Source organism: Trachypithecus francoisi, unplaced genomic scaffold, assembly GCF_009764315.1.
Source record: "Trachypithecus francoisi isolate TF-2019V2 unplaced genomic scaffold, Tfra_2.0 Lachesis_group5, whole genome shotgun sequence".
Lineage (NCBI taxonomy): Eukaryota > Metazoa > Chordata > Mammalia > Primates > Cercopithecidae > Trachypithecus > Trachypithecus francoisi.
In genome coordinates, this window is record NW_022681470.1 from 141938327 (window position 1) to 141964111 (window position 25785).

A 25785-nucleotide genomic window follows, 5' to 3' on the forward strand; every position below is an offset into this window, starting at 1 on the left:
AAACAAGCAATTATGATTCTGCCCCAACTCCCAAAGTCAGCAAGAATTCCCGAAAATGAGGACGGCAGCAGCTCAAGGCAGGAAAGCCAGGAGGTCACAAGGGACAGTGCTTCTAGGAACTGGGGGTGCTACCTGCCCACCCTTGCCCTAGGTGGAGGGGTTGTAACACAGTAGCTTTCTCTTACAATTTATTAGATTTCATTAAAAGCATCCCACTGCTCAGCCATCCATGAGTGGACCAGTCCTTCTCCCTGTCAACCCCAAACCATCACCCACCCCCTCCCTGAAATTCTTGAAAGATCCGGCCCATCTCATGCTCTGATCCTTTCCACTAGCCTTTTGGGTGACAGATACCTACCCAACTTCCTGTTTCTCTTCCTGTAGGAGTCTAGATTTAGGAAGTAAAGATCACAGGATGGGAAATAAAAGCTCCGGCCCCCAGGAGTTCTGGACACTGTGGGAGAGTGGGGTGACATGAGTGACTCCAAGGAATCAAGACTGCAGCAGCTGGACCTCCTGGGTGAGGCTGGGTTGGGACTCTGGGATTCTGGGAAGGGGGAAGGCATGGCCAGCCCTGGCCTCAGCCTGCCCAGGCTCTGAGTTCACGTCTATCCATTCAGAGGAGGAACAGCTGGGAGGCGTTGGATTCCGACAGACTCGAGGCTACAAGAGCTTAGCAGGTAGAGAAGAGTTAGCAGCTTGGGAGGAGAGAAGAGAGACTCCTGGACTCCTGGGTCCTGAGGAGCTGGACACTGGGGCCTGGACTCTTGGGTCCTGGGGATGTGGGGCTGGGGGCCTGGACTCCTGGGAACTGGGGAGGTTGAGTTTGGGGCCTGAATTCCTGGTTCCTGGGAAGGTGGAGGCTGGGGCCAAGACTTCTGGGTTCTGGGGAGATAGAATTTGAAGCCTGGGTTCCTGGGTCCTGGGGAGGTAGGGTCAGGGGCTAGACTCCTGAGTTCTGGAGAGGTGGAGGCCTGGGCCTGGACTCCTGGATCATGGGGAGGTGGGGACTTGGGCCTGGGTTCCTGGGACCTGGGGATGTATGGGCTGGGACCCAGATTCTTGGGTGTTGGGGAGGTGGGAGCAGGTACGTGGGTTACTGGGACCTGGGGAGGGGAAGGCTGGGTCCTGGGTTCCTGGGTCCTGGGGAGGTGGGGGCTGGGAGCCTGGGTTCCAGAGACCTGGGGATGTAGAGGCTGGGGCCTGGATTCCTGGGTCCTGGGGAGGTGGAACCAGGTACCTGGTTCCTGGGACCTGGGGAGGGGTAGGCTGGGGACGGGGTTTCTGGGTCCTGGGGAGGTGTGAGCTAGGGCCTGGATTCCCAGGTGTTGGAGTGGAGGGGACTGGGACTGGGATTTCTGGGTACTGGGGAGGTGCGAGCTAGGGCCTGGATTCCCAGGTGTTGGAATGGAGGGGGCTGGGGCTGGGGTTCCTGAGTCCTGGGGTGCTGAGGGATTTAGGCCAGGCTCCCCCTGGGCCACGCTCAGGTGGGGACACTGGCAGGCTGACGCATGTATCCTCTCTCAGGGTGTCTTGGCCATGGCCCCCTGGTGCTGCAACTCCTCTCCTTCACACTCTTGGCTGGGCTCCTTGTCCAAGGTCAGGCGCAGGTTCTGAGGGTCTGGGGTCCCCAGTCCTGGCTTTTGGCTGTGGACACAGCCTGGGGCAGCCAAGTCTGGGAGGGAGGTGGGGTTAAGAGTCAAGGTGTTGTCCCTGGGGGTTTGTAGGGGCCTCTCCCACAGCTCCTCCCCACTGTAGGGCAGGAGAGGAGAGGGAGGAGGAGGAGAAGGAGGGGAAGAACCTGGCTCTCCTTGGCCTTCTGTGCTGCCTTCTCCGGGTGTCAGTTTTCCTCATCTTCAAAGGCGATTAACGGAGACCTTGGCTGTCACAAATGATATCCCTATGGGGCTCAGTTCAGGGCTTGGCACACAGTAGGTGTTTAATAATTGCAGTTCCTTTTCTTTCTTGACCCAGTGTCCAAAGTCCCTAGCTCCCTAAGTCAATCCAAACAAGACGCGATCTACCAGAATCTGACCCAGCTTAAAGCTGCAGTCAGTGATCTCCCAGAGAAATCCAAGCAGCAGGAGATCTACCAGGAGCTGACCCGGCTGAAGGCTGCAGTGGGTGAGCTTCCAGAGAAATCCAAGCTGCAGGAGATCTACCAGGAGCTGACCCGGCTGAAGGCTGCAGTGGGTGATCTCCCAGAGAAATCCAAGCAGCAGGAGATCTACCAGGAGCTGACCCGGCTGAAGGCTGCAGTGGGTGAGCTTCCAGAGAAATCCAAACTGCAGGAGATCTACCAGGAGCTATCCCGGCTGAAGGCTGCAGTGGGTGATCTCCCAGAGAAATCCAAGCAGCAGGAGATCTACCAGAAGCTGACGCAGCTAAAGGCTGCAGTCGATGGGTTGCCAGACAGGTCCAAGCAACAGGAGATCTACCAGGAGCTGATCCAGCTGAAGGCTGCAGTGGGTGAGTTCCTGGAACCAGGGCTCCTTGGGCCTGAGATGGTCATTGTGTGGTGTGAGTTTGCTTGTCACTGACCCTGTCTGAGCCACAGTTTCTTCATCTGTGAAATGAGAACACAGGGTAACTGTGATGATGGCACTCGGTGCTTACAGTGGGCCGGGTACACAGTAGGCACTGAATTAAGCCAGTCTCCTGCCTTCTGTTCTAAGTTCTAAAGCCCCGACTTCTCCTAGTCTGGGGGAGATGGGGCCAGGACTCCTGGGTTCTCATGGGAATTGGGGAGGATCTCGGGAAGTGGGGAGGGGAATGGTCCAACCAGCGTGGACAGTGAAGGAAGGGCTCCGACTCTCAAGACCTTGAAGGCTGGGCAGATACAGGAATGTGGACAATCTAATCTGAGCCCAGCCCTGACCTGCCTCCCCCAACAGAACGCCTGTGCCGCCCCTGTCCCTGGGAATGGACATTCTTCCAAGGAAACTGTTACTTCATATCGAACTCCCAGCGGAACTGGCACGACTCCATCACCGCCTGCCAGGAAGTGGGGGCCCAGCTCGTCGTCATCAAAAGTGCTGAGGAGCAGGTACACCTGGTGGGGGTCCCCGTCCTGGCCTGGGGCATGGCTTCTGGCCAACCAGGGAGGAGGTGCTCAGAGAGGATTTTGCAGAAGAGAGGCTTTGCTCCACTTAAAAAGATGGGAGGAGAAGGATATGAATGAGGGAGTCCCAGGTACCCTTAGAGCAGATACAAACCAAGTCTGAAGATGTGTGAAAGCTCTGGGGAAAATATAAACTATAAGTAACCCCCAGAGGCATGCCACAAGTGGTTAACAACCAGCTCTCTGGGGGAAGAAGTCCTGATGCGTCGTGTTTGCCAATTTCCCTGGTGTAAATATTCCCATGGCGGCTGATTTCAAGCTGTCAATGTGATGTTACTCAGTGCAGAGCTGAAAGGAGATGTGCATGAACAGCAATTAGGAAATGGATGTGGCTCCAATACATTAAGCCCAGTTATGAGTAAATGTGTGCAGACATGCACAGAATGTACAAAATGGATAAACACGCAGTGTTAGCAAGAGTGTGTGAGGAGAGGCCAGCTGCGCACGGATGTGTGCACATCAGGGCACATGGGCTGTGGGATACACATGTGAGAGGGACTCAGACACGAGGGGACTCAGGACCCAGTGTACCGGAAGGCTGAAGGTTAGCCTACAAGCAGAACTTCTTGCCAAGAGATGGGGAGACAGAACCTGGAAAATGGGAAGCAGAGCTCCCTCCTGACTCCTCCTCTACCCTCCAGAACTTCCTACAGCTGCAGTCTTCCAGAAGTAACCGCTTCACCTGGATGGGACTTTCAGACCTAAATCAGGAAGGCACATGGCAATGGGTGGATGGCTCACCTCTGTTGCCCAGGTAGATCTCAGAACGGGCATCCCATCCACTGGGGCTGGGGCTCTGCAACTCTGACTTGAACTTCCCCTGGGGATCCTCCCCAACTCCCTGATACTCTAGACCCAAGAATCTGGGAGTTTTACTGAGTTGAGGAAGGTGGTCTTCTTACCCACCTCCAGACAGCATAGCAGGTGCCTAAAATTCCACCAGCAGAGCTGCAGGACGAGCTTACCCCGTGGGTGGGTGTGTTAAAATATAGTGTATTAATAGGAAATCTGAGGTCTAGTAAGGCCACCAGCTCAGGAGACACCTACCATTGTGAGTAGCTTCTCATATACACACATCACAGCTGGGAGCCACCTGGGGAAGCACCAGGGTCTGTTATGAGGCAGAGTGGTGGGGAGGCGTGACTGTGGGCCAGAGCCTTTGTTGTGGTTTGCATGGAAAGGAAAGGTCAAGGCCAGGTGAACAGGCTTAGGATTGGGAAGTATGAAGCATTTGTGGGCTCTGGGGCACAGGGGCTGCCCCTAGCTGTCTAACATCTGGCCTCCGGTTGATCAGCACAGGATAGTGGCTTGGAGTACAAGAGCCCAGTAAGGCAGGTGGCTGGGGGTGTGGACTCCAGATTGGTTGGTTTGTATTTGAAAATCACACCCTCAATAGGTGGAGTCCACCCAAGGACAGGTTGTGAGAAGAGAGGCAGGAATCCAAGGCACCGTGAGTCAGTCATATTATCAGGTATGCAGAGGGGTTCATGTCCAGCACAAACACGTAGCGCAGACGTTAAAGCACCAAGATGACAGAAGGTAGAAACACAGCTCATGTAGCCGGGACGGGGGGAATTGGGGACAGAGTCTCACATTCTGCATGGGCTTTGCAGCTTCAAGCAGTATTGGAACAAAGGAGAGCCCAACAATATTGGGGAGGAAGACTGTGCGGAATTTAGTGGCAATGGCTGGAACGACGACAAATGTAATCTTGCCAAATTCTGGATCTGCAAAAAGTCCGTGGCCTCCTGCTCCCGGGATGAAGAACGGTTGCTCTCCCCAGCCCCTACCACCCCAAACCCCCCTCCTGAGTAGCAGAACTTCACCCACTTTTAAGCTACAGTTCCTTCTCTCCATCCTGCGACCTTCACAAAATCTCTGGGACTATTCTCTGTCAGATTCTTTCTCCTTTAGAAGGCTGGGTCCACATTCTGTCCTTGTCATGCCTCCAAGTTCCCCTGGTATAGAGCGTGTTTTTCTGGCCCATCTTTGGAGCTTTATGAGCGAGCTGGTGTGGGATGCCTTTGAGGGGGTGGACTTGTGTGCCAAGAATCCACTCTCTCTTCCTTTTGGAGATCAGAATATTTGGTTGCCATGTGTAGCTTCTATGTCCCCTGGGGCGTTATCTCATATATGCAAACCTACAATCTGTTCAACTTCCACCTACCATCTCCTGCTCCCCTTTGACTAGGGACTTACTGGTTGCAAGAGCTCATTTTGCAGGCGGGAGTACCAGGGAATTAATTCCCCCAGTCTACCAATGGCACCCAGAGAGGGCATGGAGGCTCCACACAACCGCTCCCACCTCCCACATCTTCCTTTGTCTTATACATGACTTCTATTTGGCTGTTTCTAAGTTGTATTCTTTATGTTATTATTATTATTATTATTTTTTGAGGTGGAGTTTCGCTCTTGTTGCTCAGGCTGGAGTGCCATGGTGTGATCTTGGCTCACTGCAACCTCCGCCTCCCGGGTTCAAGTGATTCTCCTGCCTCAGCCTCCTGAGTAGCTGGGATTACAGTTATGTGCCACCAGGTCCGGCTAATTTTTTGTATTTTTAGTAGAGATGGGGTTTCTCCGTGTGGGTCAGGCTGGTCTCCAACTCCCAACCTCAGGAGATCTGCCTGCCTCGGCCTCTCAAAGTGCTGGGATTACAGGTGTGCACCACCGCGCCTGGCCTATTATTTTTTGTAAGAATAAAACAGGTTTATTTGGATTTGGGACTCTGAATAGTTCCGTCTCTGCTACCTGATCTCCTCCTGCCATGACTTTGGGACCTAGAGAACTTTGGCTCCAGCTGTGAAGGCTCCTGCAGTTCTGGCTCCGGCTGCACTGGTCCCTGCTGCGGTCACTATTTTCTTCCTCTACTTGGTGAACTGTACCTCTCCTGGGCGCGGTGTGCACACCCAGCTAATTTTTGTACTTTTGGTAGAGACGGGGTTTCAACATGTTGGCCAGGATGGTCTCTATCTCTTGACCTCGTGATCTGCCCGCCTCAGCCTCCCAAAGTGTTGGGATTACAGGCCTGAGTCACCGCGCCCGGCCTCTCCCCATGTTCTTGAACTCGGGCAGCGCATTCTCATAGAAATCTAGGAACTGTTGGTAGGTTTCTTCCTTGCTGTACTCCAGGCTTGCGTCGGGGTCATAGTCATCACTCCTGCATCGCTCCATTCCAAACGCTGTAAACATGTTCTTAATAAGAAGGGTAGGACTGGATGTTGGGAAATTATGTTTACGTGAACATCTATCTCCAAATCTGCAAGCTCCTGTTTTACTGTAGAAGGGACAATTAGCTCGATCCTTCTCCATGACTCTGAAATCCAAGGCGGGGTTCCGGGTTTTGCCATGTGGCGCCATCTTCCAACTCATTTTCAGCCTGATCCAGCATCTTCTGGACAGCTTCCTGTTTTTCTTTCTTCTCCTGTCGTTTCTGTTCCTCTTCTTCTCTTTCCTCTGCTGTTCTTCCCATTGTTCCTTTAACTTTCGCTCTTGTTCTTGCCGTTTTCTAGCCGCCTCTTCCTCTTCCTTCTTTATTCTGAATTCTTCCTGTGCCTTCTGCTCAGCAATTGCTCCTTATGTAATCTTTGCCTCTGTCTTCCCCACAGCTTTTCTAGTTGTTGGTTTTCAATAAAAGTGTCCTTCTCCTTCAGTGAGAGTCCTGAGTCCCTCAGTGGAGCAAGTTCCTGCCGGCGTTTCTTTCGTTTCTCCTTCTTCAGGGCGGGCCTGTACTTTCTGTGGCTTGGTTTCTCTGGAAATGTCATCTTCTCCGGCGCAGCCATCTTGCCAGCACCAACCCACCCCTCTAGTTGTACCCTTTATAATAAACTGGTAAACATTGTAACCGCAGATCCAACCCAATCTGGTTCAACTTTGTGCAATAAAATGGTGAGTTGTTTTTCAGTTGCCGTGGACCCCCAGGTTGCAAGTTACGTACCCTGGGCATGCCCAGATGAACCAAGTGTACAGATCCAGGCGGAACCTAAGTGCTCAGACGGAGGAACAGGGACTGAGTTAAGAAGTGGACACCACGTGGCATGATCTGTGATCCAATCAGATTGAGCCCTGGCATCACTCCAGGGCATGATCCAATCAGATCAAGCCTCCTGAATCCCCTCATTACAAGATCCAATCACATCATGCCTCACTACCCTCTGTGTATAAAATCTGCCCCAGCCCCCAGCTTGGAGAGACAGATTTGGACCAGACTGGTGTCGCCTTGCTTGGCTGCCTTGGAATAAATTTTTCTCTCTACAAAACCCCAGTGCTTCAGGGTTTGATTTTCCACTGTGAGCCAGGGAACTGACCCAATTTAGTTCAGCAACAGCATAAGCAAAATGTTTTCCTGAGTTCTCTAAATAATTCTAGGAAATTACTGAACTTAAGATAGGCTTATTGGAAGCCCCAGTTTTTTTGCCAGCCTGGCATAAGTGTGGGTAGACAGTGTAAAGGCACTGTCTTTGCACCTGGCATCTGAAGCGGGGTCAGTCTTTTGGGATCTAGTCCTTTAACTTGTGGAATGTGGTGCTAACTCCAGGAAGCTAGTGTTAGAATTAGAGAATTTTTCTGGTGTAAATAAGACCCCACGAACATCACTTCCCTTCTACTGATGTTGATCCCAAAGATGCTCCTTCATAAACAGCTTGTAAGCTAAATTCCATCTTACTTAGAGTTGACCTTCAACAGGCAGAGGAACTGTGAGGCTTGTTCTGTGTCGTCTCCCAGAGGCTCCCAGGGGAATTGGGCCCAGTTGCCCTTTTCAGCTCATTGGTGCCTTTGTATTGGGTTCTTTCCTTTCCCTACCTGCTCCTCTTCATTCTCCCCATCCCCGGCTGGTGCTTCTTGGACTCTCCTCCCAGATAAGCTACTTATATCAAAATCCTTGTCTCAAGCTCTGCACTGGAGGAAACCCAAGCCAAGCTTATAATATATTTTGATAACTACCAGGCATGGCTCTTTTTGTGTGTGAGACAAGGTCTTGCTCTGTCACCCAGGCCGAAGTGCTGAGGTGCAATCATGACCTACTTGTAGCCTTGACCTCATGGGCTCCAGTGATCCTCCCACCTCAGCCTTCTGAGTAGCTGGGACCACACTTGTACAGCATCATATCTAGCTACTTTTTAAAAATTTTTTGTAGAGATGGGGTCTCACTGTGTTGCCCATGCTGTTCTTGAACTCCCAGGCTCAACTCATCCTCCTGCCTCAGCCTCCCAAAGTGCTGAATTTACAGGCATGAGCCACTATGTCCTGCCTGGTCATGGCTCTTCTCTATCAAAATGTTCTCAGGTATTCTTATGCAATTTTTGGATGATTTTTGAAACTACTCTGGCTTTAAAGGTTTTCATTTACTTGTGGAATAAGTCATGTGTGCACACAGAACCAAAACTTATCAATCTCTACAGTGAAAACTAAAGCTCATTCCGTCCCCATCTTCCCATCTCAAGAGGTTACTGTCCCCACTTGTAGCTTTGCTATTTATGCCCAAGTAAAGAATATAACCTCTTTATTATTTTCCAAATAATGAGCTTGTCAAGTTTGTTTTAAAATCTGTTTGGAAATCCTTCAATAGAATTTTGAAAATCTATCTGTGGAGTAGGTGGAGCCCAGAGGATTTTTATTTTTTATTTTTATTTTTTGAGACAGTGTCTCACTCTGTTGCCCAGGCTGGTGGACAGTGGTGCGATCTCAGCTGCCTGCAGCCTCTGCCTCCCGAGTTCAAGCAGTTCTCCTGCCTCAGATTCTTGAGTAGCTGGGATTACAGGCACCCGCCACCACGCTCGGAAATTTTTTTGTATTTTTCGTAGAGACAATGTTTCACCACGTTTGCCAGGCTGGTCTCGAACTCCTGACCTCAGGTGATCCATCCGCCTTGGCCTCCCAAAGTGCTAGGATTACAGGCGTGAGCCACCGTGCCCAGCCTATGAAATTTTATTTTCTTTTACAAAGTAGATTCACGTTGTTGTGCAACCATCACCACCATTCATCTCACAAACTTTTTCATCTTCCCAAGTGAAACTCTGTTCCCAGGAAACACTGACTCCCTGTTCCCCATGCCCCAGCCCCTGGCACCCACCATTCTACTTTCTGTCTATATAAATCTGACGACTCTACGGAACCCGTATGAATGGATTCATATAGCCTTTGTCTTATCATGACTGGCTTATTTCACTTAGCATATTGTCCTCAAGGTTCATCATGTTGTAGCATGTGTCAAAATGTCCTATGTCCTTTCTTTTTTTTTTTTTTTTTTTGAGACGAAGTCTCACTCTGTCGCTCAGGCTGGAGTGCAGTGGCGCGATCTCGGCTCACTGCAGCGTCTGCCTCCCGGGTTCATGCCATTCTCCTGCCTCTGCCTCCCGAGTAGCTGGGACTACAGGCATGCACCACCATGCCTGACAAATTTTTGTATTTTTTTTTTTTTTTTTAGTAGAGATGAGGTTTCACCATATTGACCAGGCTGGTCTTGAACTCTTGACCTCGTGATCTGCCCGGCTTGGCCTCCCAAAGTGCTGGGATTACAGACGTGAGCCATTGCATCTGGCCACTGTCCTTCCTTTTTAAAGGATAAGTAATATTTCACTGGATGGTTATATCACATCTTGTTTATTCCTTCCTCTGTCAATGGACACTCAGATTGCATCCACCTTTGGGGTCTTGTGAATCACGTTGCTGTGAACATGAGTGTACAACTATCTTTTTGAGTCCTTGTTTTCAATTCTTTTTTTTTTTTTTTTGGTCAGGGTTTTCTTTCCCTCTGTTACCCGGGCTGGAATGCAGTGGACACAATCGAGGCTTCTTGCAGCCTCAACCTCCTGAGCCCAAGTGATCCTCCCACCTCAACCCCCTAAGTAGCTGGGACTTCAGGCATGCACCACCATGCTCAGGTAATTTTAAAAATTCTTTGTAGAGATGGGATCTCCCTGTATTGCCCAGACTGGTCTGGAACTCTTGGGCTCAAACAGTCCTCCCGCCTCAGCCTCACAAAGTGCTGGGATTACAGGCCTGAGCCACCAAGGCTGGCCTTTGCTTTCTTATTTTAAATTTATTTTTATTTTACTTTAAGTTCTGGGATACATGTGCAGAATGTGCAGGTTTGTTACATAGGTATACATGTGCCATGGTGGTTTGTTGCGCCCATCAACCCATTATCTAGGTTTTAAGCCCCACATGCATTAGGTGTTTATCTTAATACTCCCCCTCTCCTTGTCCCCCAAACCCCAACAGGCACTGGTGTATGATGTTCCCCTCCCTGTGTCCATGTGTTGTCATTGTTCAGCTCCCACTTATGAATGAGAACATGTGATGTTTGGTTTTCTGTTCCTGTGTTAGTTTGCTGAGAATGATGGTTTTCAGCTTCATCCATGTCCCTGCAAAGGATATGAACTCATCCTTTTTTTTTACGGTTGCGTAGTATTCCACGGTGTATATGTGCCACATTTTCATTATTCAATCTATCATTGATGGACATTTGGGTTGGTTCCATATCTTTGCTATTGTGAACAGCGCTGCAATAAACATACGTGTGCATGTGTCTTTATAGTAGAATGATTTATAATCCTTTGGTATATACCCAGTAATGGGATTGCTGGGTCAAATGGTATTTCTGGTTCTAGATCCTTGAGGAATCGCCACACTGTCTTCCACAATGATTGAACTAATTTACACTCCCACCAACAGTGTAAAAGCATTCCTATTTCTCCACATCCTCTCCAGCATCTGTTGTTTCCTGACTTTTTAACGATTGCCATTCTAACAGGCATGAGATGGTATCTCATTGTGGTTTTGATTTGCATTTCTCTAATGACCAGTGATGATGAGCTTTTTTCATATTTGTTGGCTGCATAAATGCTTTCAATTCAAGGTGAGATTTGAGTGGAGACACAGAGCCAAACTGTATCAAGCATGGAATGTTTCTTCATTTGTTTGTGCCATCTGTGACTTCTTTCAGCACTGTTTAGTAGTTCTCCTTGTAGAGATCTTTCCTCTCGGTGGTTAGATGCATTCCTAGATAATCTTCGTGTGTGTGGCTACTGTAAATGGAATTGTATCCTTTTTTTCCTCTTGAGATGGAGTCTCACTCTGTCACCCAGGCTGGAGTGCAGTGGTGTGATCTCAGCTCACTGCAACTTCCGCCTCCCTAGTTCAAGTGAGTCTCCTGCCTCAGCCTCCTGAGCAGCTGGGATGACAGGCATGCACCACCACGCTGGGCTAATTTTTGTGTTTTTAGTAGAGACATCGTTTCACCATGTTGGCCAGGTTGGTCTCAAACTCCTGACCTCAAGTGATCTGCCCGCCTTGGCCTCCCAAAGTGCTGAGATTACAGGCACGAGTCACTGCACCTGACTGAAATTGCTTTCTTGATTTGGCTGTCAGCTTGAATGTTACTGGTGTATAGAAATGCTATTGATTTTTGTACATTGATATTGTATCCTGAAACTTTACTGAAGCCATTTATCCGTTCCAGGAGCCTTTTGGTGGAATCTTCAGGGTTTTTCATGTATAAAATCATGTCATCAGTGAAGAAAGGTAGTTTGACTTCTTTTCCAGTGTGGATATATTTTATTTATTTCTCTTGCCTGATTGCTCTGGCTAGGACTTCTGAGAGAGAGAGAGAGAGAGAGAGAAAGAGAGAGATATCAGATACATATGATATATATATTATATATATCAGATACATATGATATATATATATATCAGATACATATGAATATATATATATCAGATACATATGATATATATATATATCAGATACATATGATATATATATATATATATCAGATACATATGAATATATATATATATATCAGATACTATGATATATATATATATATATCAGATACATATGATATATATATATATATCAGATACATATATATATATATATATATCAGATACATATGATATATATATATATATCAGATACATATGATATATATAATGCTGGTGACCACACAGGTTGTTCCAATTTGGAAAGAACCAAATTTAGGAATTTGGGAACAATTCAAAGCCATTATGAATATTTTATTTCCTCCTTGATGCCATTTGACTGTCTTTTGGTGAACTGTCTTTAACTGTCATTGAGGCAGACTGTCTGGGTTCAAATCCCAGATGTCCCATTTGCTAGCTGTGTGACCTTGGGCCAGTTACATAACCTCACTGTGCTTTAGTATCCCCCATCTGCAAAACGGAAATCATATGATCTACCATCTGCAAAACGGAAATCATAGGGTAGGAAGATTCAAGTGAATGAGTTTATAAACTTACTAGAAAAGTGCTTGACTATCATAGGCATTAAATAAACAAGGAATTCTGATTCAGCCTCAACTCCCAAAGTCAGCAAAAATTCTCATAAATGAGGGCATCAGCAGACCACAGCAACAAAGCCTGTGGTCAGGGAGGATGATGGTTCCAGGAACTAGGGGTACTGCCTGCCCATCCATGCCCTAGGTGGAGGGTATAACGAAGTCACTTTTCATTAGAACTTACTGGATTTCATTAAAAGCAACACACAGCTCAGCTATGGAAGGAGTGGACGAATCCTTCTCCCTGTCAACCTCAGACCATTCCCCACCAGCTCCTTGAAATTCCTGCAAGGTCAGGGCTATCTCATGCTCTGACCCCTCCCACTGGACTTTCGGGTGTTATATCCCTACCCAGTTTCCTGTTTTTCTTCCTCAGTAAGAAGAGATTTAGGGAGTGAGAATTGCGGGGTGGGAAATAAGCATTGTGGTCCCCAGAAGTTCTGGAAATTGAGGGACGGTGGGGGTAACATGAGTGACTCCAAGGAACCGAGGGCACAGCCGCTGGGCCTCCTGGGTGAGGCTGAGCTGGGGCTTTGGGATCCTGGGGTGCTCTAGGATCCTGGGGTGCTTTGGGATCCTGGGGTGGGGAAGGGGATGGCTAGCCCTGGCCTCAGCCTGCCCAGGCTCTGAGTTCGTATTTATCCATTTAGAAGAGGAAGAGCTGATAACTAGCGGTATGAATTTTTTTCCAAGAGACTTTGGATTCCGGCAGACTCGAGGCTACAAGAGCTTAGCAGGTAGAGAAGGGTTAGTTGGAAGGGAGGAGAGAACAGAGCCTCCCAGACTCCTGGGTCCTGGTGAGCAGGTGGCTGGAGCCTGGACTCCTGGAACCTGGGGAGGTGGAGGCTGGGTCCTGAGTTCCTGGGTCCTGGGGAGCTGGTGGCTGGGGCCTGGACTCCTAGGACATGAGGAGGTAGAGGCTGGGTCTTGGGGAGGTGGGGGCTGAGACCTGGATTCCTGGGACCTGGGGTGGTGGGGGCTGGAGCCTGGACTCCTGGGTCCTACGGAGGCAGGAGCTGGGGCCTGGACTACTGAGATTTGAGGAGGTGGAGGCTGGGGCCTGGGTTTTTGGGTCCTGGGGAGGTGGGGGTTATGGGCCTGGGTCTTGGGGAGGTGGGGCCTGGGGGCTTGGACTCCTGGGTCCTAGGCAGGTAGAGGCTGGGGTCTGGACTCATGGGATGTGAGGAGGTGGAGGCTGGGATCTGGGTTCCTGGGTCCTGGGGAGGTAAGGGCTGGGGGCTTCACTCCTGGAACCTGGGAGGTGAGAGCTTGGTTCCTGGACTCCTGGGTCCTAGGGAGGTGGAGGCTGGGGTCTGGACTCCTGGATCCTGGAGAGGTGGGAGCAGGGTCCTGGACTCCTGCATCCTAAGGAGGTGGGGGCTGGGGCCTGGACTACTGATACCTTAGGAGGTAGAGGCTGGGGCCTGGGTTCCTGGGGGCTGGGGAGGCGGGGGCTGGGGCCTTCACTCCTGGGACCTGGGAAGTAAGGGCTGGGTTCCTGCACTCCTGGGTCCTGGGTAGGTGGAGGCTGGGGACTTGACTCCTGCCACGTGGCGAGTTGGGGCTGGGGCCTTCACTCCTGCCATTTGGGGCGGTGGGGCTGTGGCCAGGCTTTCCCTGGGCCAGGCTGAGGCTTGGGCACTGGCATGCTGGAACCAAGCAGTCTTTTCTCCTGCAGGGTGTCTGGGCCACACACCCCTGGTGCTGCCGCTCCTCTTCTTCACACTCTTCACTGGGCTGCTGGTGGCCATCCTTGTCCAAGGTCAGCAGCAGGCTCTGAGAGTCCTGGCCTCCCAGGCCTGGTTCTTCTGCTGTAGACGCAGCTGGGGGTGGCCAGTTCCAAGACGAACGAAGGGCTAAAAGCTGGCTTTCTGTTCCTTTGGGTTTCCAGAGGCCTTTCCCCATGACCACTCTCATCTCCAGGGCAGGGGAGGGGAGGGGGACAGGCTCTCCTGTCCCTTCCCTGCTGCCTTCTCTGGGTGTCAGTTTTCCTTATCCAAAAAAGGATTTAAACAAGATTTTTTTTTTTTTGAGACGGAGTCTCGCTCTGTTGCCCAGGCTGGAGTGCAGTGGCCGGATCTCAGCTCACTGCAAGCTCCGCCTCCCGGGTTTACACCATTCTCCTGCCTCAGCCTCCGGAGTAGTTGGGACTACAGGCACCCACCACCTCGCCCGACTAGATTTTTGTACTTTTTTTAGTAGAGATGAGGTTTCACCGTGTTAGCCAGGATGGTCTTGATCTTCTGACCTCGTGATCCGCCCACCTCGGCCTCCCAATGTGCTGAGATTACAGGCTTGAGCCACCACACCCGGCCTAAACAAGATTTTTGAGCTCAGAAATGATGTCCTTAGGGGGACAATGTAGGGTGTGGCACACAGCAGGTGTTTAATCATTACAATTTCTTTCCTTGTCCCAGTCTCCAAGAACCCCAGCTCCCAGAGGCTGGAGCAGTCCAAGCAGGACGAGATCTCCCAGGACCTGTCCCAGCTGAAGGCTGCTGTGGGTGAGTGGCCAGATGCCAGGGGTCCTTGGGCCTGGGAGGGTTTCCACCGTGTGTGACTTTGCTTGAGTCACTAACCCTTTCTGAGCCTCAGTTTCTTCCTCTGTGAAATAAGAACACAGATTAACAGCGATGCTTGCACTTGGAGTTCAGTGGGCCAGGTACACAGTAGGCACTCAATCAAGCTAGTCTCTTGCCTTCTATTCTGTGCTCTAAAGCTCCGACTTCTCCTAGTCTGGGGGAGATGGGGCCAGGACTCCTGGGTTCTCATGGGAATTGGGGAGGGTCTCGGGAAGTGGGGAGGGGAATGGTCCACCCAGCGTGGACAGTCAAGGAAGGGCTCCGACTCTCAAGACCTTGAAGGCTGGGCAGATACAGGAATATGGACAATCTAATCTGAGCCCAGCCCTGACCTGCCTCCCCCAACAGAACGCCTGTGCCGCCCCTGTCCCTGGGAATGGACATTCTTCCAAGGAAACTGTTATTTCATGTCGAACTCCCAGCGGAACTGGCACGACTCCATCACCGCCTGCCAGGAAGTGGGGGCCCAGCTCGTGGTCATCAAAAGTGCTGAGGAGCAGGTACACCTGGTGGGGGTCCCCGTCCTGGCCTGGGACATGGCTTCTGGCCAACCAGGGAGGATTTTGCAGAAGAGAGGCTTTGCTCCACTTAAAAAGATGGGAGGAGAAGGATATGAATGAGGGAGTCCCAGGTACTCTTAGAGCAGATACAAACCAAATCTGTACATGTGTGAAAGCTCTGGGGAAAATATAAACTATAAGTAACCCCCAGAGGCATGCCACAAGTGGTTAACAACTGGCTCTCTGGGGGAGGAAGTCCTGATGTGTCATGTCTGCCAATTTCCCTGGTGTAAATATTCCCATGGTGGCTGATTTCTTTCTTTTTTTTTTTTTTTGGAGACGGAATCTCGCTTTGTCACCCAGGCTGGAGTGCAGTGGCTCGATCTCGGCTCACTGCAAGCTCTGCCTCCCGGGTTCACACCATTCTCCCGCCTCAGCCTCCAAGTAGCTGGGACTACAGGCACCCGCCACCACGACTGGCTAATTTTTTGTATTTTTAGTAGAGACGGGGTTTCACCGTGTTAGCCAGGATGGTCTCAATCTCCTGACCTTGTGATCCGCCCACCTCAGCCTCCCAAAGTGCTGGGATTACAGGCGTGAGCCACCGCGCCCGGCCAGGTGGCTGATTTCAAGCTGTCAATGTGATGTCACACAGTGCAGAGCTGAAAGGAGATGCACATGACCAGCAATTAGGAAATGGTTGGATCTGACTCCAATACATTAAGCCCACTTATGAGTAAATGTGTGCAGACATGCACAGAATGTATAAAATGGATAAACATGCAGTGTTAGCAAGAGTGTGTGAGGAGAGACCAGCTGCGCATGGATGTGTGCACGTCAGGACACATGTGCCGTGGGACACACATGTGAGAGAGACTCAGACACGGGGGAGCTCAGGACCCAGTGTACCGGAAGGCTGAAGGTTAGCCTACAAGCAGAACTTCCTGCCAAGAGATGGGGAGACAGAACCTGGAAAATGGGAAGCAGAGCTCCCTCCTGACTCCTCCTCTACCCTCCAGAACTTCCTACAGCTGCAGTCTTCCAGAAGTAACCGCTTCACCTGGATGGGACTTTCAGACCTAAATCAGGAAGGCACATGGCAATGGGTGGATGGCTCACCTCTATTGCCCAGGTAGATCTCAGAAGGGGCATCCTATCTATTGGGGCTGGAATCATGAAACTCTGACTTGAACTTCCCCTGGGGATCCTCCCCAACTCCCTGACACCCTAGATCCAAGAATCTGGGGGTTTTTACTGAGTTGAGGAAGGTGGTCTTCATACTCACCTGCAGACAGTATGGCAGGTGCCTAGAATTCCACCAGCAGAGCTGCAGGACGAGCTCACCCCATGGGTGGGTGTGTTAAAATATAGTGTATTAATAGGAAATCTGAGGTCTAGTAAGGCCACCAGCTCAGGAAACACCTGCCATTGTGAGTAGCTTTTCATATTGACAGATCCCTAGAGAGAGGACACATCACAACTGATGAAGCACCAGATGGGTCATGAGACAGAGAGGGCGCAACTGTCAGCCAGAGCCTTTATTATAGATTCCGTGGGAAGGAACACACAGGGCCAGGCAAGGAGGCTTAGGATTGGCAGGTATGAATCCTATATCGGCAGGCTCTGCAGGGGTAGATTCTGTCCCTAGCTGTCTGACACTTGGCTCAGGCGGGTCACCTGAGGCCAGGAGTTCGAGACCAGCCTGGCCAACATGGTGAAACCCCGTTTCTACTAAAAATACAAAAAGTAGCCGGATGTGGTGGCATGCGCCTGTGGTCCCAGCTATTTGGGAGGCTGAGGCAGGAGAATCACTTGAACATAGGAGGCGGAGGTTGCAATGAACTGAGATCACGCCACTGCACTACTCCAGCCTGGGTGACAGAGTGAGACTCTGTCTCAAAAAAAAAAAAAAGAAGAAGAAGAAGATAGTGGGTATGAATGCAAGAGCCCAGTAAGGCAGGTGGCTGGGGGTGTGGACTCCAGACTGGTTGGTTTGCATTTGAAAATCACACCCTCAATAGGTGAAGTTCTTTCAAGGATGGGATGCAGCAAGAGAGGCAGGAGCGCAAGGCGATGTCACTCAGACACTATGGGGTGTGCAGAGCAATGCGTGTCCCGCATACACATGCAGGGAAGATATCAAAGAATCAAGAGGCCAGGCATGGTGGCTCACACCTGTAATCCTAGCACTTTGGGAGGCCGAGGCAGGCGGATCACCTGAGGTCAGGAGTTCGAGACCAGCCTGGCCAACATGGTGAAACCCCGTCTCTACCAAAAGTACAAAAAAGGCCGGGCGCGGTGGCTCACGCCTGTAATCCCAGCACTTTGGGAGGCCGAGACGGGCAGATCACGAGGTCAGAAGATCAAGACCATCCTGGCTAACACGTTGAAACCCTGTCTCTACTGAAAATACAAAAAAAATTAGCCGGTAGCCCCAGCTACTTGGGAGGCTGAGGCAGGAGAAGAGTGTGAACCCAGGAGGTGGAGCTTGCAGTGAGCCGAGATCACGCCACTGCACTCCAGCCTGGGCGACTGAGTGAGACTCCGTGTCAAAAACCAAACAAACAACAAAAAATACCAAAAGTACAAAAATTAGCCAGGTCTGGTGGTACACGCTTGTAATCCCAGCTACTCAGGAGGCTGAGGTGAGAGAATCGCTTGAACCCGGGAGGCGGAGGTTGCAGTGACACGAGATTGCACCACTGCACCCCAGCCTGGGAGACAGAGCAAGACCCTGTCTCAAAAGAAAAAGCATCAAGATTTCGGAAGGTAGAAACACAGCTCATGTAGCAGGTGGGGGCAGAGGCTCACATTCTGTATGGGTTTTGCAGCTTCAAGCAATATTGGAACAGAGGAGAGCCCAACAATATCGGGGAGGAAGACTGTGTGGAATTTAACGGCAATGGCTGGAATGACGACAAATGCAGTGCTGCCAAATTCTGGATCTGCAAAAAGTCTGCAGCCTCCTGCTCCAGAGATGAAGGGCGGCTTCTCTCCTCAGCCTCTGCATCCCCAATTGCCCATGCGGCATAGTGGAACTTCGCCACTTTTAAGCCAGGGTTCCTTCTCTCCATCCTTGGACCTTCACAAAATCTCTGGGACTGTTCTCTATCAGATTCTTTATTTTTGTTTTGCTTTGTGAGACAGGGTCTCTGTCACCCAGGCTGGAATGCAGTGGCATGATCACAGCTCACTGCAGCCAACCCACCTCAGCCTCCTGAGTAGTTGGGACCACAGGCACGCATCAAGCCCTGCTAATTTTCACACTTTTTGTAGAGGCAAGGTTTTGCTATGTTGCCCAGGCTGGTTTTGAACTCCTGAGCTCAGGTGATCTGATGGCCTTGGCCTCCCAAAGTGCTGGGATTACAGGCGTGAGCCGCTGTGCCTGGCCTCTGTCAAATTCTTCATCCCCATGGGCCTGGATCCAGTCTGTCCTTCTTCGGATGCCTCCAAGGTCCTCTGGTGTAGAGCTTGTGTTTCTGGTTCATCTCTGGAGCTTTGTAAGTGACCTGGTGTGGAATGCCTTTGGAGGGTGGGCTTGGTGTGTTCCATTAACCTACTGTCTCTTTCTTTTGGAGATTAGAGTTTTTGGATTGCCATGTGTAGCTGCTGTGTCCCCTGAGGCTTTATCTCATCAGTGCCAACTACCATCTGCTCAATTTCTGTCTACCAGCCCCTGCACCCCTTTGACTGGGGACTTACTGGTTGCCAGAGTTCGTCCTGCAGGCTGGAAGCACCAGGGAATTCATTCTCCCAGTCAACCAGTGGCACCTAGAGAAGGCATGGAGGCTGGATGCAACCACTTCCACCCCCACATCCTCCTTTCTTTTATGCATTTCTTCCATTTGGCTGTTTCTGAATTGTATCTTTTATAATAAACTGGTAAACATTGTAGCCACAGAAGTAGCCCAATCTGGTTCAACTTTATGTAATAAAATGGCCAGTTATTTTTCAGTTACATGGACCGCCAGGTTGCAAGGTACATACCTTGATCATGCCCAGATGAACCAAGCAAGTAGCCACAGGCAGAACCTATGTGTTCGATCCAACAAATGGGGACTGAATTAAGAAGCGGACACCACATAGTATGATCTATGATCCAATCAGATTGCACTCTGACATCATCCCATGGTATGATCCAATCAGATTGCACTCTGACATCATCCCATGGTATGATCCAATCAGATCAAGCCTCCCACATCACCTCGTTACATGATCCAATTAGGTTACACCTCACTACCCTCTGTATATAAAATCTGCAGCAGCCCCCAGCTCAGAGAGACAGATTTGGGCCAGACTCCTCTCTCCTTGCTTGGCTGCCTTGAAGTAAACTTTTATCTCTACAAAATCTGAGCTTAGTTATTTGGTTTTCCATTGCATGTGGTAAACAGACCCGATTCCGTTTGGTAAGAACATAAGCAAAATGTTTTCCTGAATTCTGTGTCGTTCTAGCAAATTACTGGATCTGAAAGGAGTTGTGAATACCCCCAATTTTTGTTGGGCAGGCGGAAGTGTGGGTGGCCTGGCATCCCCTTTGCACCTGGGATCTGAAATAGGGTTATTCCTGTGGGACCGGGATTTTTAACTTGTGGAATGTGGTGCTAACTCCAGGTGGCTAGTTAGTTAGTTAGAATCAGAGAATATTTTGGTGTAAAAAAGATGCTACAAATGCCACCTCCCTTCTACTATTGTTGACCCCAAGGACATTCCTTCACAAACAGCTTGCAGGCTAAATTCCATCTCATTTAGAGTCAACCTTCAACAGACAGGGGAACTGTAAAGCTTGTCTGTACCATCTCCCTGGAGTGCAGAGGCTCCCAGAGGAGCTGAGTCCAGTCACCCACATGGGTCAGAAGCTCACTGATGCCTCTGAATCGGCTTTTTTCCTTTCCCTACTTGACTGTCTTCACTTTCCCCATCCTCTGCTGGTGCTTCTTGGAATCCCCTCCCAGATCACCTGCTTGTATCCAAACCCTTGTCTCAAGCTCTGCATCTAAGGAAACCCAAGCCAGCTTATAATATTTTGATAACTACTAGGCATGGCATTGTGTGTGTGTGTGTGTGTGTGTGTGTGTGTGTGTGTGTCTGTGTGTGTGACAATCTCACTTTTTCACCCAGGCTGGAGTGCAGTAGTGTGATCATAGTGGCTCACTGCAGCCTCGATTTCCCGAGCTCCGGCGATCCTCCCACCTCAGCCTCCTGTGTAGCTGGGACTAGAGGCATGCACCACCACACAATTTTTTATTTTATTTTATTTTAGAGACAAGGTCTCAGTATGTTTCCCAGGCTGGTCTTGAACTCCTGGGCTCAAGAGATCCTCCTGCCTCAGCCTCCCAAAAAGCTGAGATTAGGCCGAGACGGGCGGATCACGAGGTCAGGAGATCGAGACCATCCTGGCTAACACGGTGAAACCCCGTCTCTACTAAAAAATACAAAAAACTAGCCGGGCGACGTGGTGGGCTCCTGTAGTCCCAGCTACTTGGGAGGCTGAGGCAGGAGAATGGCGTAAACCCAGGAGGCGGGGCTTGCAGTGAGCTGAGATCCGGCCACTGCACTCCAGCCTGGGCGGCAGAGCGAGACTCCGTCTCAAAAAAAAAAAAAAAAAGCTGAGATTATAGGGAGAAGCCACCAAACCCTGCCCTGTTAGGTTCTTCTTTATTCAAAATGTTCTCAGCCACTCTTGTGAAATATTTTAGATGACATTTAAATTACTCTATCTTTAAACCTTTTATTTTGCTTTTTGAATGTCACCTGTGCACATGGAACTGAAACATCAAGCTCTACAGCAGAAACAAAAGCTGGCTCCCTCCTCATTCTCTGACCTCAAGAGGTTATTCTCCCTAGTTGCAACCTCTCTATCATATTCCAGATAATCCGCGTGTCAGGTTTGTTTTTAAATCTGTTTGGCCATCCTTCGATGGAATTTTGAAAAATTGATTTGTGAGCAGACAGAGCCTGAGGATTTTTAGGAACCTACTCCATATGTCTGATACCGTAATGGTGAATACATGTCATTAGACATTTGTCCAAAACTGTAGAACGTAGGACACCAAGAGTGAACCCTCATCTAAACTACGGACTGTAGGTAGTAATGACAGGTCAATGTCAGTCCATCAATTGTAATAAACACACCACTTGGTTGGGCGCGGTGGCTCACACCTGTAATCCCAGCACTTTGGGAGGCCTAAGCAGGTGATTGCAAGGTCAGGAGACCGAGACCATCCTGGCTAACGTGGTGAAACCCCGTCTCTACTAAAAAAAAAAAAAAATTAGCTGGGCGTGGTGGCATGTGCCTGTAGTCCCAGCTACTCAGGAAACTGAGGCAGGAGTCTCTCTTGAACCCGGGAGGCGGAGGTTGCAGTGAGCTGAGATCGCACCACTGACTTCCAGCCTGGATGACAGAATGAAACTCTATCTCTAAATAAATAAATAAATAAATAAAAAATAAATAAATAAATAAATAAATGCACCACTCTGGTGGGGGATGTTGACAGTGAGGGAGGTTGTGCTTATGTGGGGATAGGAGGGATATGAGAACTCTCTGTACTTCACCTCGATTTTGCTGTGAACCTAGAACTACTCTAGAAACTAGAGTTTATTTTTAAAATGTATCTGGTCTTCCTTACAGAATGATTCCAATGAATAAGTGAACGAGGAATGAAGGAAATAGGATATCGCCATTAGACCATCCTATAAATAATTGCTTCAGGCAAGATCTAAAGTTGAATCCCTTAATTCAACAAGTGAGATGGGAAAGAGAAACAGGAGTTTTGGATAACTCAAAGCACCTCCTCCTCAAATATTTATTCATTGCCATGGTGGTTTTAGCATATGTTCACACTTTTTTTCTTTAAATGAAGTCTCACTCTGTCAGCCAGGCTGGAGTGCAGTGGCGCAATCTCAGGTCACTGCAACTTCTGCCTCCCAAGTTCAAGTGAGTCTCCTGCCTCAGCCTCTGGAGTAGCTGGGATTACAGACACGTGCCATCATGCCTGGCTAATTATCGTATTCTTAGTAGAGATGGGGTTTCACCATGTCAGCCAGGCTGGTCTCGAACTCCTGACCTCAAGTGATCTGCCTGCCTTGGCAAGGTAGACGGATCACGAGGTCAGGAGTTCGAGACCAGCCTGGCCGACATGGTGAAACCCCGTCTCTACTAAAAATACAAAATTTAGCCAGGCGTGGTGGTGGGCATTTGTAATTCTGTCACCCAGGTTGGAGTGAAACAGTGAGATCTCAGCTCACTGCAACCTCTGCCTCCTGGATTCAAGCAATTCTCCTCCCTCAGCCTCCCTAGTAGCTGGGATTACAGGTGCCTGCTACCACACCCAGCTAATTTTTGTATTTTCAATAGAGACAGGGTTTCACCATGTTGACCAGGCTGGTCTCGAACTCCTGACCTCAAGTAATCCACTCACCTCGGCCTCCCAAAGTGGTGGGATTACAGGTGTGAGCTGCTGTGTCCAGCCTTGTGTCTTTAGTTATTCAGATCTTAGCTACATGTAAGGGCTTAATCTATACTCTTCCTATAATTATTCTTTAATGTTCAAGAATTTTTCTTGTAGTAGCTCATGTCTATAATCCCAATGCTGTGGGAGGCAGAAGGATCACTTGAGCTCAGGAGTTCAAGACCAGCCTGGGCAACATAGCAAGACCAAGGTTTCTAAAATAAATAAGTAAATCAAATCTTCTTTGTATTGTGAAGAACGTTTTCTTTCCTTCTGTATTTGCAAATACTCACTGCTGCAACCTAAGAAAGCTGCTCCTTTTAAAGAATAACCTTGCTGAGATCTTTAATTAGTCCAGAAGTCCCTAGAACTGCCTAGATACAAGATCGCGACTTCCAAATATTGTCAGCTTTGACTCATCCTTTCCAGTGTTTACAGGTCTTAATTCTTTATATTTTCTTATTGCATTGACAACATAGCAAGAGGGACATCTTTATCGTGTTCTTGATTTTACTAAATATGCTTCTCACATTTCACTATTGAGTAAGGCGTTTCGGCAGGTTCACAGAAATTACCCCTTATCCAGCCAGAATCAGTGAGGTAGGGCTGCCATAACAAACTGGCACAAAGTGGGGACTTTGAACAACACAAAGGTATTCTCTCACAGTCCTGGAGGCCAAAAGTCTGAACTCAGGATGTCAGCAGGGCCGTGTTCACTCTGAATCGTGTAGGGGAGAATCCTTCCCTGCGTCTCTCTAGATTCTGGTGGTTGCCGACAACCTTTGGTGTTCCTTGGCTTGTAGACCCTTTGCTGGAATCTCTGTTTCTGTTGTCATGATTTTCTCCCTTCCTCCCTCTTCACATCATCTTCCCTCTGTATCTCTCTCCTCTCATTTTGCTTTGTTTTGTTTTTAAGAGATAGGGGCTGCGTGAGGCAGCTCACGCCTATAATTCCAGCACATTGGGAAGCAGAGGTGGGAGGATCTCTTTGAGGCCAGGAGTTCGAGACCAGTCTGGGCAGCAAAGTGAGCTCAAAACTGTACAAAAAATAGAAAAACTGGCTGGGTGCCGTGGCTCACATTCCAGCACTTTGGGAGGCCAAGGTGGGTGGATCACCTGAGATCAGGAGTTCGAGACCAGCCTGGCCAACATGGTGAAACTCCATCTCTACTAAATTCAAAAAATTAGCCAGGAGTGGTGGCATGTGCCTGTAACCCCAGCTACTCGGGAGGCTGAGGCAGGAGAGTTGCTTGAACCCAGGAGGCGCAGGTTGCAGTGAGCCAAGATTGCACCATTGTACTCCAGCCTGGGCAAGAAGAGCAAAACTCTGTCAAAAAAAAAAAAAAGAAAAAAAAAAGAAAGAGAGAGAGAGAGATAGAGAGAAGGAAGGAAGGAAGGAGAGAAAGAAAGAAGGAGAAAGAAAGAGAGAGAGAAAGAAAGAAAGAAAAAAAAAGAAAGAAAGAGAAAAGAAAGAAAGAAAGAAAGAAAGAAGAGAAAGAAAGAAAGAAGAAAGAAAGAAAGAAGAAAGAAGAAAGAAAGAGAAAAGAAAGAAAGAAAGAAAGAAAGAAAGAAAGAAAGAAAGAAACTAGGCATGGTGGTGCTCCCCTGCAGTCCCAGCTACTTGGGAGGCTCAGGCAAGAGGATCACTTGAACCCAGGAGGTCAAGGCTGCAGTGAGCTGTGATTCTGCCACTGGGCAAACACAGTGAGACCCTGTCTCAAAAAAAAAAAAAAAGAGGATCTCGCTCTGTTGCCCAGGCTGGAGCATAGTGACATGAGATTGCCCTACCTCAGCTTCCTGAGAAGCTGGCACTACAAGCATGTGTCATCGCACCAGCTAAATTTTTTTTTTTTTTTTAGAGATGGGGGTCTTCCTGTGTTGTTCAGGTTGGTCTCCAACTCCTGGCCTCAAGTGCTTCTCCAGCCTAGTGCTGGGATTACAGGTGTAAGCCACCACACTGTTCAACCTACTACACAGTGGACATTTTAAATTTGTTCTGGGTCTTACCAAAAATGGTCTCATGTTTCACTATTAAGCAAGACATTTCTGTAGGATCCTGGAAATTGCCACTTCTCAAATTAAGGAAGCTTTATCCTGTTCTCTGTTAACTAAGCATTTTTTGTGTGTGTGTGCTTATCTTCATTTTAAATGGAAAATGAGTGTTGAATAGACATATCTCATAATTGTAATGTGGAGAGGACAAAAACAAGTTCCGGAAGGATATAGACCATGTGATGACATTTTAATAAAGCTCCCAGATGTGCAAAACAGCCCAATATATTCACCATGGAAAGATGGGTAATTAAAGCATTTTAAAATAGGATAAACACCAAGTTTGGGAGGGCAGTGGCCTTGGGGAGGGGAATAAGAGGAGGGTGGGGTACAAGAGACCTCCACTCTGTTTGCTATGATTTGTTATGTGATGATGTTATTTGTTATGTGATGTTATTTGTTACGTTATGTTATTTGTTATGTGATGATTTTTAAGAAGATCTGAAATATGTGAAGATGTCAAAACTTGATAAAGCCGAGTGGAAGGCATAAGCGTTTTCATTTTTTCCTGCATACCCATACCTCTTTGCATACTTTATAATAAAAAATAAAAGCAAAGCCAGACTTCAGAGCGACAACTAATACACTACATGCCCTTTGCTGTGGGCTGGCTTCCCTGGTTACAGCAATCCTCTCATCTCTGCAGAGAATGGAAACCAGAGTGGTCATGGCCATGCAGCTGAATCCTGTGACTTTTACCTTCTTCCCACATTCACCCAAACCTCTTGTCCCTGCTATTCAGGTCCTTGTATGATGTGACCACAGCTGACACCCTAGCCCCAG

General features: G+C 49.0%; 2 protein-coding genes and 1 pseudogene across 8 annotated transcripts; 2 read left to right on the forward strand and 1 right to left on the reverse strand.

Moving 5' to 3' along the window:
* Positions 1-390: 390 nt before the first annotated feature.
* On the forward strand, positions 391-7377 carry LOC117075203 (CD209 antigen). Of its 5 annotated transcripts, XM_033197356.1 has the most exons (8): positions 391-520; positions 621-680; positions 1528-1599; positions 1975-2469; positions 2895-3046; positions 3763-3875; positions 4518-4592; positions 4735-4830. In XM_033197356.1, exons 1-7 carry the CDS (start codon positions 475-477, stop codon positions 4543-4545), a joined length of 966 nt encoding a protein of 321 aa, XP_033053247.1. In that variant the 5' UTR covers positions 391-474; the 3' UTR covers positions 4546-4592; positions 4735-4830. The 5 variants fall into 5 exon arrangements, with proteins under 5 accessions (XP_033053247.1, XP_033053243.1, XP_033053244.1 ...); XM_033197352.1 differs by lacking the exon at positions 4518-4592 and having other exon boundaries at positions 4735-7377; XM_033197353.1 differs by lacking the exons at positions 621-680; positions 4518-4592 and having other exon boundaries at positions 431-520; positions 4735-7377.
* Positions 6152-6900, reverse strand: LOC117074191 (annotated as a pseudogene).
* Positions 7378-12808: 5431 nt separating the features above from the next.
* Positions 12809-18678, forward strand: LOC117075204 (CD209 antigen-like protein 2). Of its 3 annotated transcripts, XM_033197357.1 has the most exons (7): positions 12809-12934; positions 13071-13157; positions 14099-14182; positions 14838-14924; positions 15351-15502; positions 16522-16634; positions 18334-18678. In XM_033197357.1, exons 1-7 carry the CDS (start codon positions 12889-12891, stop codon positions 18533-18535), a joined length of 771 nt encoding a protein of 256 aa, XP_033053248.1. In that variant the 5' UTR covers positions 12809-12888; the 3' UTR covers positions 18536-18678. The 3 variants fall into 3 exon arrangements, with proteins under 3 accessions (XP_033053248.1, XP_033053249.1, XP_033053250.1); XM_033197358.1 differs by lacking the exon at positions 14099-14182; XM_033197359.1 differs by lacking the exon at positions 13071-13157.
* Positions 18679-25785: the final 7107 nt, after the last annotated feature.